Genomic DNA, 18,143 nt, shown 5'->3' with positions numbered 1-18,143 from the left:
ATGTTTTGAGGGTATACTATAGGCCTACCCTCAAAACTATGGCAGTCTCAAGCTTTATCTATTCAAGGTCAAGGTCACCGTCACGACAGTTCCTTACTTCTGACTGTGGACAGGTAGTGGTCGGACAGCCTACTGGTAGTAACTGTCCACAGATGAGGCGATGAAGACAACTGTTTAAAGATTGGATTGAACTTTACTGAGGTACTTCTGTGGCAGGTTTAAATATAAAAAATGTCCGGGCTGCGCATTATATGATTCACTACATTGCTGACTAAAAATAAAGTGTGTGAACTTAGTCAGTCTCAGAAAGTGTGATTGTGATTGATTGAGTATTTATAAATGTTTTTTATTTAAAGAAAACATTGACTTTTATTATGAAGTCCAGTATATCCATCCACTATGACCGGATATGTGTGTGTTAGTGTTGACGCTTGTTGTGCAACTTGACGGTGCTCTCTAGCGTTCTGTGTGTGTCTGTGTGATGATCATCAATGGTTGTACTGGACGGAGGAGCACGCACCAGCCATGTTTGCTAATTTAAAACCCAAAGGTTAGCGAATAGTTGTTTACTATTCATCGCCGTGCCATCTTCAGATCTCTGTCGGAGATCTAAAGCTAACTGCGTCCTTGGAATCCGAGATCCGAAAGGTTAGACCGGTTTTAATTCCAATTTCAGCCAAACTTTGAGTGGAGTGTGTGATAGTGGTGGTGGAGGAGGATGCTCTGCACCGTAAACAACAATGTAACTTCATCTGGGCTGTTAGCTAGCTCGTGAACAAAAGGCGTGTTGATGATGACTGCGACTTAATTAGACTCGTAATTAGAGATCCCAATTAATTTACTAATCAAGTCAATTACCCCAAAATGGCCAGACACGGATCTCTGTGATGTATGCGTGAGTGTCTGCATCTCATTTTCAAACAAGCGTGGTTGGTGGTTCCACTGTACCTGCAACCTGGGGTTCTGTTAGCTAGCTGTTAGCCACACAGCTAATTAATGGGACTGGGTCTGTTGGCTAGCTCTGTTAGCCACGCAGTTAACTGATGGAACTGTTTTAGCCCTCCTGCTAGCTAGCAGCATCGCCATCAGTCCGCTGAGTCCGGGGCTACGTGTGTGTGTGTGTGTCAGTGTGTGTGTGATGTATAGGGGTGTGATCGCCATTATGTTTGTTGATTGGAGCTAAATAACCTTGGAGACAACGCCTGTTGTTGTGATTCGGCTCGATGTTTTGATAATGAAACCGTCCCCACTCTAAACAAGCAGTGCATGGGTGTACGGGGGAATCGAACCATGTTCTCTCTCGGCTGCTAGTTAAGATGCTAGTAGACAAAGTGAAACAGTTCATAAAGACTTGTTGTGAATTGTTACTAGTCTGGATCATGATGAGAAAGCCGAGAGAACCAGAGGCAGCGGAGCAGAGCTAAACCCGTCACACGCACACACACACACACACACACAGGCTTCCCCGCAGTACCTGCGGAAAGCCTGGTTTCTATTTACCTCTTAAAGGTCCTATCCTGTCTAGAGCCCGCCCGGCGCCTACCGTATCCTGTTTAATGTTCACGCTCGCACACAGGCAATGTCAGGCAGTCTCCGTATCCGCTCTCGACCGGACGGGCAGCGTTGCCATGTGAATGGGTCCCAATGCCTCTCAGTCAGAGGCTGAGCCTAAATGGCAGAGAGAGAAGAAGAGCACGCTGGCTAATGTTAGCTTTAACGTTAACAAGAAGAACAAGAAATAGAAATGGCTTAGCCGAGTGCCTAACACTTTTTTGGGGGAACGTGTGTGTAATATTTCCTAAAAAAATAAATAATATATTATACACGTTTGTTTTTAAGTGGTTCTATAACGTTGTATAACCTTCTTTTTAATTGCCAAGTAAGTACTTGTAATAATATTTCCTCTTGGCTGTACGTGGGCCTGTCTGTCTGCTCGTTTAACATGGAGAGACTCATCAACGTTAAAATAAAAAAAAGCATTCATTTATTTACACTACCATTGCTCGACGGCGTCGCCCGCCGACAAGAGCTGATCTACAGGCTGAGAACGCGTCGCTTGTAGATCAGTTCGGCGAACGACGCCGTCGCCGTACTAATGGAGTAATAAACGGTGCTTTTTAATGAGTGTGTATGTATCATTGTCCATTATGCGGGCCCGGGCATCTGCTGTTTTAGACCAGACAGTTGCGACATTTTGACGCTTTATTGTTGGGATGATGCTGGTATTATGATAAGCAGCCATTATTTTGCCAAAGCCATACATGCAGTACACGAGATATATACTGGTGTTGTGTTGTGGAAGGAGGGTGGGGGGGGGGGGGGAACGGTGCCTATTATGTAACATTAAAAAAAAAACTTTATAAATGCGGAGTTCTATAAATAACTTTATAGACCGCCTGCAGGGCTCCAGGCAATGTCTTAAATGGTCTTCAATTGAACATTTGCAAGCTTTAAAGAATTATTGCATATATACCAGTATTTGTTTTAAGTCTTGATTTCAGTCTCACGGGCCTTCAAAACAGGGTTCATGCTACACTGAATCTGTGATATCCACCAGGTCATTAAATTCGTCTTGGTCTTTTTAGCATGATGAATCATGGCAGTCACCCTGTTTTAAAACCACATAGTCAAATAAAGAAAAGTACCGGTATACAACAACCAGTTTGTCTTATATTTATTTGAATAACTGAGTATAAGTATGTGTTCCAGTGAGGGAAAAGTACATTTTTAACTTAAGTAAAAGTATCAATACTGCAATGTAGAAGTAGTCTGTTACAAGTAAAAGTCTGTAATTCAAAATTAACTTGAGTAAAAGTTCCATTTCTCAAATTTGTAATGTATGTAAAAATAGCAGATCTAATGTACAAAGCTCACAATAGGTTACAAATTTGCGACGCATTGTGAGCTTGTGTGAGCAAATACATTTTTTGTAACAAATCCAAATGAACTAGTAACTAAAGTTTTCGAATAATTGTAGTGGAGTAAAAGTAATTTCTTTGCCTCTTGAGATGTAGTGGAGCAGAAGTAAAAGTACTGAAAACTGGAAATACTCAAATTGTACTTAAGTACAGTACTTGAGCAAATGTACTTAGTTACTTAATGCCACTGATGTGTTCTATTAAGCTCAATCATTTGTTCCACAGAGAATAAATGTGTATGCTTTTGTTGTTCATGTTGCAGATGGAGGCGAATAACCATTTCAACTATGGTAGCCATGCTTCAGCTTCGGCAAACTCAGGACTGAAACTGACCTCAGGGGATTCTCTCTATACGAACGGGTCCTCCATGAGTTTCCCACAGCAAGGGAAAAGTAAGTATGGTCAGCCATCCCTACTTCCTTCACAGGAGTTACCGCTGATACTAATGAAGGCTCTGTTCCATTCTGGTCAAACAGAGTCAGGGTGCTGCTGTTGTGCGTGTTGGATCACTGGAAACACTCTGCTACATCAGTGGATCTCAAAGTGTCCTTGAGTGGGTTCCGAATGGCCCCACACGGGTCCATAACTCTAAGAGTGTACAATTGGTTAAATTTGTACAATCTTAGAGTCATGGGGGTCCTTTAAAATTAAAAGGTTTGACACTAAATGGAACCGAGCCTTAATAGAAAGGAAGTAGTAGGAAGAGTTATTCTGTGTGCATGCAGTTCAACACTCTTCCTAAGACATTTGTTTACTGTGCATACTATAGATTTTGATGCCATTATGATCTCTTAGATCCCAGAGGGCGCCACGTACAGCTGCTTCGTCTTGCGCTTATCCGACTTATTATCGTTGTTATTATTACATATGCTGCTGCATGGTCTGAAGGAAGCCTGAACTTTGAACCTTCAGACCATAATGTGTATGGTCTGAATGGAATCCTGAAGATGGTCTCTTTTGGCAAATTTGGTGACACCTTGTAATTGGTCCGTTTTCCATAATACAGATCCCAGAGTTAGTTTAGAAACGAACCGTGCAGTATCGACTGCTACACACCCAGACATACCAGAATGGTCAAACAGTTTTAGACGATAATCTTGAGTTGGCGTATATTTGGGAAAGAAATTAACTCTAAAATAGTTCATGGTGTCAACTCGTCATCTGGTGGCTCTTGCCTTCCTCATTACATTAAAAAGGATGGCAAGAGCGGATGTCACAGCCTGTGACGAATGGAGATATAGCATTAGCAGTAGCACATACGCAGTTCAAGCTTCTGTTAATCTGCCAAATACCTTCCACCATAGCTTACATTGTGCATGTGCTATGTAGCCCCATTATTTCACAGGACATGATGATTGTGACATGCCCTCCTCCTAACTTCCTTAATTCAACTCTGTGATCTGCATAAATCAATAGAGCGTCGCAGTCCCGCCCCCTTCCATGACGACGCCAGGCCTAGGAAATTAATCCCAATGCATTTTTCCCCATAGACATTTAAAAAAGTATTTATTTAAAGACCTTTTTAAGTGGCGTACAAAGCCAACTGGAGTGGAGTCGTGACAAATTATGACAACAAACACAATATTTTGGACCAAACGAATAATTACAAAGAAGAAAAACAACAAAGTGTTGTAACCTGCTGTTTTTTTTCTTCGACTTTCTAATTCTTTGTTTGGCCCAAAACATTGTGTTTATTGTCATGATTTGTCACGACAACAGTTGGCGTAAACGTCTTTAAATAAAAACTTTCTGAAAAGTCTATGAGGAAAATGAACGTGGATTTCTTTTCCGGGTCTCTCGAGGGGGCAGGACTGCGACGCTCTATAGTTTTGCTTGCGTGAAATCTGCATATTTGCTGGGAAAGGCTGACCCTGCCCGGAATGGTGGAGGCGCACTGACGCTTACGGAAAGCCTTTATGTTGAATGGCTATTGCTGCAAAAATGCCAGCAAGAAATTGTATCATGTTATTTGGTAATATATATACTTTAACACACAACTGTAAATCACAAATACATGAACTGGACTAATGGCGTTTCTCTCCGACAGATATGAACGGCGAAATGAATGTGAATGGTGTCACTACTGTACATGGGTCCGGTGTGCCGGGTCCCCACCCACCAACGGCTCCTTACCCTCACATGAGCAACCACCACCAGAGCAGCATGGGCTATGACTACCTTTGGGGAGGACAGCCTCAGTATAGCCCAGCCATGGGTCCCTCTCCTGGGCACGGGATGCACCCCAAGCAGTCTGCCCCAGGGATGATGCAGCCTCAGTCACAGCACCACTACCAGGGCCATGGACAGTACCAACTAAACGGGGGTATGGGAAGCTCCCACCAGTCCACCGTAGCAGGCCCCCCAAGCATGTCGTTGACTTCAGGTCAGTACTGGAACAGGAGTAACCCCAGCCCCCAGCAGATGGGCTATACTTCCCACGGTATGTATGGGGCCTACCAGGGCCAAGTGCACCCTGGGATTGGAACCTCACAGCATCACCAGCAGCAGTCTCTACAGCCGCCCCCACACCAACAGCCCCAGCAGCACATCCACTCCCACCATCACCCACATCATCACCACCAGCAGCACCAGCAACCTCAGCATTATGGCATGATGCCCAACGGGATGCCCTACTACCAGCACCAGGCTCAGCACCCTGCTCTACCGTCTCCCCAACCGCAGCCGCCACCACCCCAGCCTCAGTCCCAGAGCCAGGGGCAAATGATGCCCCCAGCTTCCCAGAATTTCACTCCGCCTCGCGGGAGCCCACAGCACCACAGTCTTGGCCGAGGGGGCACCAGCAGCCCTCTGCCTATGGGAATGTCATCGGTAGCGATGATGTCCCCATCAGCGGTGCAGGACAGTGGTTCACCGCAAGGCCACCCGAGCAGGGAGAGAAGCCCCCATGCTGGCAATGTGGGAATGTCTTCCGTCATGCAAGGTGATCATTGCAATGTGGGAATGTCTTCTGGCATGCAAGGTGATCATAGCACATGTGGAAGTACTTTGTGGAATTTTGTGATGGATGTATTTAAGTACAGTGTCTGTAATCTACAATCTTAAATCTTTTAAGCCTAGTTCAGAACAAAGTTTTGCAACAGGAGACTTTTCTAAAAAATACAGTGACACTATAGTTCAAAAAACACCCAATCAAATACAAAAAAGTATACATTCTAATAATATTTACAGCAAAATTACAATACCCATTACATAATCTCCAATACAAAAGTAAACATAATCACTCTAGTAACCAGTCAGAAGCTATACATGTGAACACAGTTGATTGGTGAATACATGTTTGAATAGGTGAATATTCTAAGTTTGCAAATTAATAGCCCTAGATTAGAATGTCTATGATCTTACATAATAACTTCATGTATTCCAAATACACAGCCATAGATCGGTCCTATCCGTGCACGGTTACCAGACTGACCTTGTCGGCATTTAAACTTATAGCACTGCCTATGCACCCACTCAATAATTCATTCCTAAGACTGGCAGAAAATGTGTATTTAGTCAAATATCTCACTATATATCACTTTTCCACGAGCAGCACACGACATTCTCTCTGGCGAGGGCCCCGGCATGAGTGCAGGACTGAACACTTTAGGAAGCACAAATGTATGGGGCACACAAAATAGGTTGTTTGATCGATTACCCAACACCAATCGCAACACACCTGTCAATTGTGTGCGCCATAATGTTTGTGCTTCCCAAACATCGACTGTTCCCATTTCCCAAAGGAAGTCTTTATATTTTCAGTCTAGCTTTTCCTCATGTAAAAGTGGCGATATTTTACACAACATATTTTCTTCCAGAACTTTCACATGGATATGAAACTAGAGGAAAATATCTGACTCATTCTTAGGAATTAATTACTGGGTGAGTATACACGCAGTGCTACAAGTTTACATGCTGACGTGGTCAGTCTGCTAACTGCTCTTATAGGACTGATATATGGCTGTGTATTTGGTGTTTGGAATACATGAAATGTATGTAAGATTACAGACATTCTAGGGCTATTGACAATATTGGAAAGGTGATGATTAGGAAAGCCAGACAAGACTGCCAGACAATATTGTTGGCTGGTATGAGCGTCACAGAAAAAGCGAAACCAAGAGTCACTTGTCCAACGGACAAGTACAATTTTAATGCACTTGTCCGGGAAGATTTAATACTTGTCCCGGAAAAGCCTTAATGTCAAGCCCTGTAGAAGGTATTTTTAAATTCATATTAATATGCTCAAAGGCTCAACAAGATTCACATGAACTTTCAGACTAATAGAGTGGCTTATTTTTTCTTAGTTGAGAAATAGTTTGAGGACCTTTGTGTCGAGTGCTTTTCCACTATGACAAACTAGATTCCCGGTATGTTTCTTGTATTTCCAGATATATATTGAACTGTCACACTAATGGGGTGTGGTTCAGATCTTCTACAGTCTTCCTCTTTGTCAAAAGTTGAGACTACTTGTTTTTATACTACTGATCGTGTTAACTGTTAACTAAGATCAGGCTTGTATTCTCTACATTCATGCTTATTTCAACTGTAAAAGTATGTTTCGTTTGAACAGATACAAATATATTTAACCCTTTAACCCAAGACCTCAGATAAGATTCTACAAATGTCTTAATCTAAAGCATGACAGTTTTTCTGAAGGTCCTATGATTCTGTCAGTGGTTCTCAAACTATTTAATGTCAAGGACCTTCAGAATTATCTGTATTTTGGCTGTGACCCCAATCTGCAAAAAATTGGTTCCATGCAGGGACCCTCCAGAAGCAAAGATTTGAGTTAAAGAACAACTATATATTGAAAGATTTGCACACGATTTCACAATTTTTCAAAAATGGTATGGCACTCTGTGCAGTGCTATGAGCTTGTAGATCTACTGTTTTCCAACAGCTAAAGTTTAAAATAATGGTTAAAAGTGGTGAAAGGCTAATGCGACAGGGTGACTCGTCAGTCATTTAAGAGAGATAACATACTGTACTTTCACTGGACACCCCTATCATAGTTCCCCATGTTTTTAAAACAATGTTGGAGGAAGGCGTACATACTATTGTGTGTTGTGTCCAAGTTATGAATCCCTGGGATTCCTCACTATGACCAGTTCCCTTTGATTTAAAAATGATAAGATATATCTTTGGATTTGTACCAGGCACAACTTGGTATAGCAGCACCATACTTTAACCACCAGGTGGTGCTGTTACTGCTACAGAGCTTGGCTCAAGTGATTGGCTCTGATGGTCTGGTGTGATCTGTGTCTGCTAGCATTACACTTTTTACTAGAGTTGTCCCGATACTGTATCGGTATCGGAAAAGTATCGGATCGGCCCTTATTTGGTCATATCGGTTGGGCTTTTTGTATTCATATAAATATTATTCTCTGGTATCTGTATTCGGTATCGGCTAACACAGAAATTGTGGTATCGGGATCGGTTCGGAAACGATACGGGATACTTTTTACATAAATCAATTTCATAACAAATTGAGATTAGTGTTGTTTGTGAGACTATCAAATGCCTTGTTACATCTCACTGCTAACTGTAATGCAATGCAAAAATGACTGTTTAGTAATAATGGTTTTATTTTCTATTTTTCTTTCTTAGGGCGTATGAGTGAAGCATTCAAGGATGTGGATAACGACTATAATGGAATGGAAAGGACGCCTGTTGCTCAGCAGATACCTAAAAGTGACAATTACCAAGCTAACCCCCCTGTACCTCATATGGGGCCTACCAGTGACTACCGTCAGCATGTTGAACAGCTAACAGCCCCACGCCCAGACATGGCTTCCCAAATAAGGGAGCCAGCGATGAGTCTACAACCTCCCCATTCCATGTCTTCTCATCGCTCGGTGTCTGCGTCTTCTGCAGCCGTTTCACCGTCTCTTGTGAAGGCACCAACCCCTCCCCGAACTCCCACAGCTCCGGTGGTCTCTGCGCCTCCCATATCTGCCCCAGGACCCCCAGCGGTTTCGTCCCCTGTCATTGTGTCTACGCCGCCACGGATCTCCACACCTCCCAGTTTGGCGTCTTCTCTCGCTGCTGCTCCTCCAAGACTTTCCTCGCCACCTCTAATGGTGCATGGCCTGAGGCCTCCCCCTGCAGCTCAGCTCTCCCCTGCTGGGTCCACGCATCTGCCGGTGGGATCCCCTTCCTCCAACATATCGGCGTCCCCTTCAAGGTTATCCACTCCTCCGCACCTGTTGGAGAACACATCCAGGCCACCTGCCATGTCTCCTCTTCATTCGGCGAGTGTACCTCCTCATCCGCTTTATACAACGTTGGCCCCCGTAGCCTCTCCACCCCACATGGGGCTCACCACACCCTCATACTCGCTTTCTGCACCCATCTCCGCTCTTCAGCAGATGGTCCAAGGCTCCAGGCCGCTTCCTCCTCTGATGTCTTCCATCCCGGATGCATCCGGGAGTGCACGTGATCGGTCTGCACCACCTCTGTCATTAGTGCATGAAATGACTGCAAGTTCCTCATCAGGTACCATGACTCCGTCACTAATGTCGTCCTCCTGCAGACCACCGACATCGGCACCACCTGGTCCTTGTCCTTTAGTATCGCCACTTCACACATCCGTACCTACTTCTCTTTCAACAGGCAGTACACCTTTTGAAATACTGACTCAGTCACCGCGACCTCAGACAGCATCTACTCCTCCCAAGTCGGTCTCTGTCCCTTCCACTGGTCATGCGATGTCGTCGGCATCAGAGGTGAACACTCCTTCCCTTAGCGCCCTTCGAGGGCCTATGGCCTCATCTCTGTCTGCAACGCCACCTTTAACCACTCAAGCTCCTCGGACTGCGCTTTTGCCTGCCCCCCCTGCCTTGGTGACCTTACCCTCTGAACCGGAGACCACCTCCCCAGCGGATACATGCCCTGCCAAGTCTGATCCCACCCCTCTAAGCACCGCTCCTCCTCAAGCCCTAAAACGATGGTCTCCAGAGTCTGATCATCATAGAACGACGGACCAGGAAATAACTGCTGTGACTGCCTTCGGAGAATCAGAGGAGCGTCCCCCTCAGCCTGAAGCGGGTACAGCTAAGAGCCCACCAAATGTGGAAGCTACTGAGACTCAGACTCAGGAACCTGAGACAGATTCGCGGCATTCTTTTACTAGTTCCCCAGGGAGTTCACAGTCTGCGGAGGAGCCTGCAACAACCGTCGCTTATGACGATGAAGAGATGGACGACAGACCATCAAATGCAGATGAATCTCTGGAGCAGGACAGTTCAGATGAGTCCTCTGGGGCAGAGGACTCCACAGTGGCACAGACTCTACACACAAACTCCTCACGGCTCCATAGCACCAGGGCAGAAGATACTAGCATGACTGAGGAGGACTCCTTCAATGACTTGTCACATATTAACGACACATCCGAGTATGACAGCAAATATTTGAGACTTGACACCACCTCTAAAACCGACGGCGGCTCTAGTGTGGTGGACACCACGCACTTGGTTGACGACAGCTCATGCCCAGAGGACTCCTCTCGCTTTGAGAACAGTTCCCAAATAGAGAATGACTCAGACATGAGTGATGACGGCTCCAGCATGGGAGAAGACACTTCTCAACTTGACGACGACGATGATGATGTGTCCCACACAGAGGAAGAGCCTTCTAGTGTGTGTGACCTCACAGCGGAAGAAGAGCCTGCTAGTGTGTGTGACCTCACAGCGGAAGAAGAGCCTTCTAGTGTGTTTGACCTCACAGCAGAAGAGCCTTCCAAAGTGTGCGACCTCACAGCGGAAGAGCCTTCCAAAGTGTGCAAGCCTTCCAAAGTTTGCAAGCCTTCCAAAGTGTGCAAGCCTTCCAAAGTGTGCGACCTCACAGCGGAAGAGCCTACCAAAGTGTGCGACCTTACTACCGAGTCAGAGCCTTCTAATGTGTTTGACCTCACTAGTGACAGCATCTCCAGTGCGGAAGACTCTGAGGACGACGACACACTGGACACGTCCCAGGCAGAGGACACGTCCCAGGCAGAGGACACGTCCCAGGCAGAGGACACGTCCCAAGCAGAGGACACGTCCCAAGCAGAGGACACGTCCCAAGCAGAGGACACGTCCCAAGCAGAGGACACAACCCGAGCAGAGGACAGGTCCCGAGCAGAGGACACGTCCCGAGCAGAGGACACGTCCCGAGCAGAGGACACGTCCCAAGCAGAGGAGGACATGTCCCGAGCAGAGGACACGTCCCGAGCAGAGGACACGTCCCAAGCAGAGGAGGACATGTCCCGAGCAGAGGACACGTCCCAAGCAGAGGACACAACCCGAGCAGAGGACAGGTCCCGAGCAGAGGACACGTCCCGAGCAGAGGAGGACATGTCCCGAGCAGAGGACACGTCCCAAGCAGAGGACACAACCCGGGCAGAGGACAAGTCCCGGGCAAAGGACAAGTCCCGGCCAGAGGACACGTCCCGGGCAGAAGACACGTCCCGGGAACAGAACACGTCCCGGGAGGAAGAGACGATGGACAGTCGCCTAAGCACCAGGGAGTCGTTGCTGGACCCTTCCATGAACAACACGTCTCAGATAGAAGAACCCCACCGTGACATGTCTCAGAGCGACGCGCCCGTTTCACACTCGGATGGGCCTCTGCAGCCATTTCATCAAGGTATGTTTTTATACTGGCTTTGAAAATCCATAATACGTATTCATTGAGATATTTAGATTATTCCATATTTCTCCTGCACTGCAGTAATGTAAAGTTGCATTTTGCCTTATTAAGAATTCCTCTATTAGAAGATATTTCTCCTTGGGCATTACTCAGACGGAGATCCTGTCATTTATTTTCCTGCCTCATTACACATAATGCATATGGCAAACAACCAAAATTTCGTTTTATGTGGTATGTGAATAGGACCTAAAATAGAATGGGAGCCAAAAGGAGAGGATATACCAGATTCTGCCGGACCTATCAACAGTAAGAACACTGCTAATGAGGAAGTGGCGCCACCCACTTTGAAGATGAAAGATGATGACAATGTAGCCGCTGGTGCCCCTGCGGTGAGCCTCGAACACCAGCCGCCATGCTTAGCTGACGCAGCCGTTTCAGACACTGGTAGGAAGGTGAAAACTCCAGGAAAGCCCCGGAAACCCAGAACTCCAAAGGCCTCTTCTACTCCAGGTATTCAATGTTTAAGAGTATCAAGTAATGTCAACCAAAATGACTTCATATCAAGGGTGTTATGCAAAACATGTTCAGGCGAGGTTTATCTGAACGTTGTACATTTCTTTTGCCAGTAACCTCTGAGAAGGCACAACGGAAGCCCAGAGTCCGAACTCCAAAGGTGGCGAAGATAATGAGTCCAGAGGAGGAGGAGAAAATGAAAGCAGAGGATGGAGCCAAGCCGAAAGGAGCCGGGAGAAAGAGGAAGAAGTCCCTGAAAGTGGAGGTCAAAGAAACGGCCGACGTCGGTGGGGTGGCGACCTCTGGGCCTCCTGCTGAAGAGGACGACCCGATCAGAGCCATCATCGAAGCGGTTCTGGCTCAGGCTTCAGCATCCAGCACCGAGGTCGTTGAGAAGCCCAAGAAACGCAGAAGGATCAAGAAACAGGGACAGGATGGAAATGAAGCAAAAATGCCTAAACTGGATGTTGAAACCACGGCCAATGACATCGATAATGACCACGATGCAGATGACGGTTCTACAACAGGTGACGTTTGTTTATTTTTATTTATTTTTTCATCTAAAAATTGTGGCATTGATGTGGCAAATGATATAGCAACAAGAATTCAAATACTGAAAGGCTTATATTGTGGTTGTTTGTATTTCAGGTGAAGGTAGCAAAAGGAGGGTTGCAACCGAGGAACAGGTCCAGTTCCCAATGCTTCATGGGTAATAAGGCCTTTAATTTATTCAGTCCTGGTCTCATTAGCTCCTGCCTGCCTGCTTCAGTTGCTTTGAATTAGCTGTACGTGTTCGAAGTTTGATCTCCCAGCTCCCCCTGGCTTTGCGTGTTGGAGCGTGATACCGATACCTCCTCTGGCGTGAACATTGGGCAAAAAATGCAGATCTACAAGGTCATAGCACTGATGAAGGTCCCAGGACCAAAACGTTTGCTACTTTTAATTTCACCATGAGCACAAAGCACTTTATGAGCATGTTAAAATAAAATAAATATTTTTTTCTCAAGTCTCGGTCTAAGGAGCGAGTCATTTTCCATCTGCTTTTCTCTACTTTTTCCACCGCTCCTGTAGTCAAGCTTGAACAAAGGACGAAGAAAGGCGTAACAGTTCCCCCAGTGCTTCAGATCTACAAGGTCACAATGTTGCAACTCATTGTGAGCTTGTAGATCGGCCATTTTCTCGCAAAGACATTTTGTAAACTGGGGGAGGAGCGGACCAAGTATAAAGGCCTGGGGGGGGGGGGGGGTCTTAGTATATAGGGTTTGCGTGGTGATGCGTCTACTGTGTTTCAGTGACTTATCGACTGTCTTTGTATCTGTGAACTCTCCATAGCTGGAGGAGAGAGATCCGCGTGAAGAAGATAGAGAACCGAATGAAGGGTGAGACCTGGTACTACACCCCCTGTGGGAGGAGGATGAAGCAGTTTCCTGAAATCATCAAGGTGACTTTTTTTTAAACGGCACCACAGAGTACTCTTCACTGATTCCTTCTATTCAAACAGTAACAGTAGCGGTGGTTTGTTTAAAATAATAATAATAATCTCCCTTTTCGGCTTCTCGTCACTTTCCTCAGTATTTGAAGAGGCACCAGGACGGTGTCGTCACCAGAGAACACTTCAGCTTCAGCCCTCGCATGGCCGTAGGAGACTTCTACGAGGAGAGGGAGAGTCCAGAGGTAGAGGTCTTTAGCCCATCGCGGTTTGATTTCAGTGCATCATGTTGGGGGATCCCACTCTCCCGGAAAAGTCAGTTCGACCAGCTTGCATGCCCATGGACTAGGTTTGACCAACAGCATTCATGACGACCCCTCATCCATCGATGGCATGTGGTCATGGAAATTTCAGTTTGGATCATGGGAGAATATTCAGAGAAGTTATATAGAATTTAGTGAATGACCAAAATCCGCAAGCCTGAATTATTCACATTTGAGGAAACGATGTACATCATGTTGGCAGAAGAGGCTGACGTTTAATTTTCTCCAAAACAGGGCACGACTTGGGTGCTTCTGGCTAATGAGGAGGTCCCTTCCATGATCATGGCTATCACCGGTCGCCGCGGGCGACCTCCAAACCCAGACAAGGAGAAGCCGGGCAGGGTTCGAGCCCCGAGGGGCCAAGGGGCACAGAGCCGACGCCCCGGCAGGCCTCCCAAACCCAAGATGGTTGACCTGCTTAGCAAGGTCGATGCCAAGCTGTTGAACCGCCTGGAGGCCAAGGGTGAGTGTCTGTAGTGGAGGGTAGCCTGTTGGACCCATAGACATGAATACGTAGACGGAACCTCAACGTTGCCGCAGTATTTATCATATTGTGAGCTTATATCATATTGTGAGCTTATATTATATATATTGTCAGTAATTTGTGTTTATTGAGAATTATTTTGTGTAACCTTTTACAACAAAGTATAACAAAGGTGCTTCTCATTATATTCGATTATTGAAAAAGTAATTGATAGAATAATTGATAGATACTTGTAGTCCTAATCACTATTGTGTTTATTTTAATCACAGGCGGAGGTTTGATTTGATTAATTTATTTCCATAAAACTAAATGAAAATTTGAATATCAACATCTTGCATAAAACACAGAACGCGTGTGTCGGAGGGGAAAGTACCTGTAGGGACCTATAAACATATGATATACATTTAAGTCATACAATTTGAGATGGAACATCAAAGAACTTATCAAAGTAAAGTATATATAGCTACTTAGCTAGACAAGAAATGAAATGAAGTAAGTGGTGCAACTCTGTGTGCATGTAGGAGGAGTTTGTTGTATTGTGGCTAATTGTTTGTACTGTATGCATGTTTCTTCTTTTTCTTTTCTTATCTGTAGAAGCGCTTACGGAGGAAGATAAGGAGAAACTTGCAAAAATCAAGAAGAAAATGAAGAGAAAGGTTAGTGGAGATGATGACAACTGAAAAACAAAAACAAAAAAACCATGCACTGTTGAAATACTATAAATACTCAAATAATAAATTTTTCAACATTCATTTAGGCAAGAATGAAAAGGAAGGAAGACAACAAGAATAAGAAGCTCAAAGAAGAGAAGAAGAAAGCCAAGGTATATAGATGACTCTTCAACCCTATCACCAGTCCTTTCTTCACCACATGGCCTATTTCGTTTTTATAATTATTGTTTTATCGGGCACGGTGGCACAGTTGGTAGTGCTGTCGCCTCACAGCTAGAAGGTCCTGGGTTCGATTCCCATCGGTGCCCATACCCGAAGGTGGGGTTGGCGAAAGGGCCTTTCTGTGTGGAGTTTGCATGTTCTCCCCGTGTCCCCTAGGGTAGGTACCCTCACAAAAAACATGCAGTAATCCTGGTCACTAAACTGCCTCCCCCTGGCCAGCCGGGGCACCTGATGGAGGGGAAAGGAACTAATAACGTGTTCCTTCCACGGGCTACGTCCAACCAGGGAAACTCCCCCCTGTCAGGTGTAAAGGAGCAACTTGGACACTCGGGCATGAAGGAAGCATGAGTTCAGTCCGTTGCTCTCCCCTTGTCCCCCATATATGGGGACTAGGTTGGTGGAGGGTGTGTAGAGCCCAGGATCACATTAGATGATTGACACAGGGGTGAAAAATGGGTTACAAAATCGTGGGATAAAAAATATATTATTATTATTTATTTTATTTTTTATCTGCACGACACTGAGAAAACGGGTGCAAAAAAAGCAATTTACAAAACCCAACAGGGCTTAGACTAGAACATCAGCATGTTCTAACATCACTCCCTCTGGTTTCAGCTGGAGAAGGAGCAGGAGGAGGTGAAGGCAGATCCGACCGCTCAGCCAACCGTCCAGGCCCCGCTGCCGCAGCAGGCGGTGGCGGCGGTGGTGGCGGCGGTGGTGGCAGCGGTGGAGTCCTCCGCTCCGGAGCCGCCAAAGAAGCCCGGCCGCCGGAGGAGGGCGAAGGCCGCCGACGTTCCTCCGCCCGTGCAGCAGACGGACGAGGAGAGGATCGCCCAGGGCAAGAGGGTGCTGGGGGCTCGGACCAAAGCCAAGGCCCTGGCCAAGGCGCAGGCAGAGGCTGCGGCCGCCGCCACGGCCGCCCTGGCCGCCAAGAAGGCCGCAGAGCGCAGGGTTCAGGCCCAGAGACGCCTGGAGGAGAGGAAGAGACAGCAGATCATCATAGAGGAGCTGAAGAAGCCTGTGGAGGACATGTGTCTCACCGACCACAAGGTGAGCTCATGTTTCAGCTGAGGTGTTTGATTTGTCCTGCTCTATTGGTGTGATGTAATCTGAGCTCATAGCAGAGGATTAACTATACACGCATCAGAAGCTTGCACGCTGATGTATAATTATATATGTAACCTCTTCATTGATCAGAAACATTTGATATTTGAACCTTGCACCAACCCCACCTCTCCCCCCAGCTTCTCCCTGAGCTGTCTCGTATTCCCGGTGTGGTTCTGTCGGGCACAGCCTTCGCACACTGCCTGACTGTGGTTGAGTTCCTCAATGGCTATGGCAAAGTGATCGGCCTCAACGTCCCCAAGGATGTGCCCAGTCTCGCCGTCCTCCAAGAGGGCCTCCTCGGCCTGGGCAGCAGCCAAGGAGAGCTCCAGGATTTGCTGCTGAAGCTGGTGGAGGCCGCGTTGCATGATCCAGGCCTGCCATCCTATTACCAGGTGTGTGCGATAGACTTTAAAAAGGAAGATGCACTCTCTGTAGAGGTCTTAGGAGTCAACCAAAACAGACGCGTTTTGTCTTGCAGGCCTACGTCAGTGTTGGTCTAATTTGGTAGAATTGGTGGGCACTGTAGTTTTAGAGCTGGTATAAACCCAACGGTCGGTGCCGGGGATCAAACTAGTGACATTTAAATCACTGGTCCGCCTCGAGGCCAACCTGCCAATCCAAACTCTGTTCCAAAGTGTTTTCCCTCTCAGTCCGTTAAGATCCTTGGGGAGAAGCTGGTGGACCTGGATCTGACCCGCAGCACCGTCTCCGAGGGCCTCCGGATCTTCCTGGAGTCTCGTGGTTTCGACATGGAGGTGTGCAACACGCTGAGAACCAAAACGTTCCATGCCCTGCCTCCGGATGCCAAGGCGGCCATCTTGGGCTTCCTGGTGACAGAGCTGAATGGCAGCAACATTGTGACCAGGTTAGAACAAGAACTAAGAGATTTGTTTATTATTATTATTATTGCATTCAAATGTTTACATTTCACCTATTGTTACTGTCACAATGCTGGTTTATCACTCTGTACCGTGTATATTCCAGTGACATTGACAACACGCTGGAAAACATGGCTACCTACAGGAAAAACAAGTGGATCATTGAGGGAAAGCTGCGCAAGTAAGAATGCTCATTTGTAGACTGAAAAAGTATGTAAATAAAGTCCCATGTGAAATGGTATTATCTTATTTGTGGTTGTTTGTCGTCCCTCCCAGGTTGAAGGCAGCACTAGCGCGTCGTACCGGGCGCTCTGAGGAAGAGCTCTGTTTCGAAGAGAGGAGACGGAGTGCCAGAGTGGCTGAAGATGAGAACCTCAGTCTGGAGGAGAGTGGTCTGCTGCTGGAGAGAAGCAGTAGGCGTTCACGCATCAAAGAAGAGCCCAAACTCGAACTCAAACTCAGTGACGTACGTGTCTTTAATGGAGACCTTTTGATGTTCTGATTCCGTTTTGTGTGGTCTGGATGACAAGAAGTCTGTAAAGGACCCTTTTCCACAGTCAGACATTTTGACAGTTGTCTGCGTTGGCATTTGACAAACAGGCTGATTGATTCCTAAATAAAACGCACCCGCAATTATTTGATTTGATTTATTTTACGTTCGGTTAAAAGAAAACACTTGACTTAGTGTCTAAGTCTTAGACAGAATGTCAAGGATAATAAATAAATAATAAATAAGACAAATTAAACGAAACAACAAAACACAGGTATTGGTACATAAATTGTATGAAATACTAGATTATGAAACATTTTTCTTTTAAATGCATAAAATACATTGTAATGCGACGATTGCTAAAACTTGGATTTGACCTTCAGTTGTGTTGTGTATACCTGTCAAAATGTCTGCTGTATTGTTTAGTAGATGGGTTTTATAAAGATAATGGTAGTTATTTTCTGAACTAACGGAATAATT

At 46.0% G+C, this 18,143-nt stretch overlaps 1 protein-coding gene across 7 annotated transcripts in view; it reads left to right on the top strand.

Annotated features, from left to right (window-relative positions):
• Positions 1-492: 492 nt before the first annotated feature.
• The window catches only part of baz2a (bromodomain adjacent to zinc finger domain, 2A), a 32,816-nt gene continuing 15,165 nt past the window's right edge, over positions 493-18,143 (top strand). For 3 of the 7 annotated variants that reach the window (XM_083769469.1, XM_083769467.1, XM_083769464.1), the window contains exons 1-17: positions 493-648; positions 3,181-3,310; positions 4,966-5,898; positions 8,526-11,543; positions 11,790-12,056; positions 12,173-12,586; positions 12,708-12,768; positions 13,392-13,500; positions 13,632-13,733; positions 14,046-14,274; positions 14,890-14,951; positions 15,053-15,118; positions 15,804-16,238; positions 16,433-16,687; positions 16,946-17,160; positions 17,280-17,354; positions 17,450-17,639. In XM_083769469.1, coding sequence (XP_083625595.1) covers positions 3,181-3,310; positions 4,966-5,898; positions 8,526-11,543; positions 11,790-12,056; positions 12,173-12,586; positions 12,708-12,768; positions 13,392-13,500; positions 13,632-13,733; positions 14,046-14,274; positions 14,890-14,951; positions 15,053-15,118; positions 15,804-16,238; positions 16,433-16,687; positions 16,946-17,160; positions 17,280-17,354; positions 17,450-17,639 — 6,561 coding nt within the window. In that variant the 5' untranslated portion in view covers positions 493-648. Of the gene's footprint in view, positions 649-1,767; positions 1,880-3,180; positions 3,311-4,965; positions 5,899-8,525; positions 11,544-11,789; positions 12,057-12,172; positions 12,587-12,707; positions 12,769-13,391; positions 13,501-13,631; positions 13,734-14,045; positions 14,275-14,889; positions 14,952-15,052; positions 15,119-15,803; positions 16,239-16,432; positions 16,688-16,945; positions 17,161-17,279; positions 17,355-17,449; positions 17,640-18,143 lie in introns of those variants that run through there. The other 4 variants (XM_083769470.1, XM_083769468.1, XM_083769466.1 and 1 more) reach the window with 3 other exon arrangements.

The sequence above is a fragment of the Protomyctophum parallelum genome (assembly GCF_964188405.1).
Source record: "Protomyctophum parallelum genome assembly, chromosome: 7".
Classification (NCBI taxonomy): Eukaryota; Metazoa; Chordata; class Actinopteri; order Myctophiformes; family Myctophidae; genus Protomyctophum; species Protomyctophum parallelum.
This window is presented reverse-complemented; position numbering and strand designations above follow the sequence as displayed.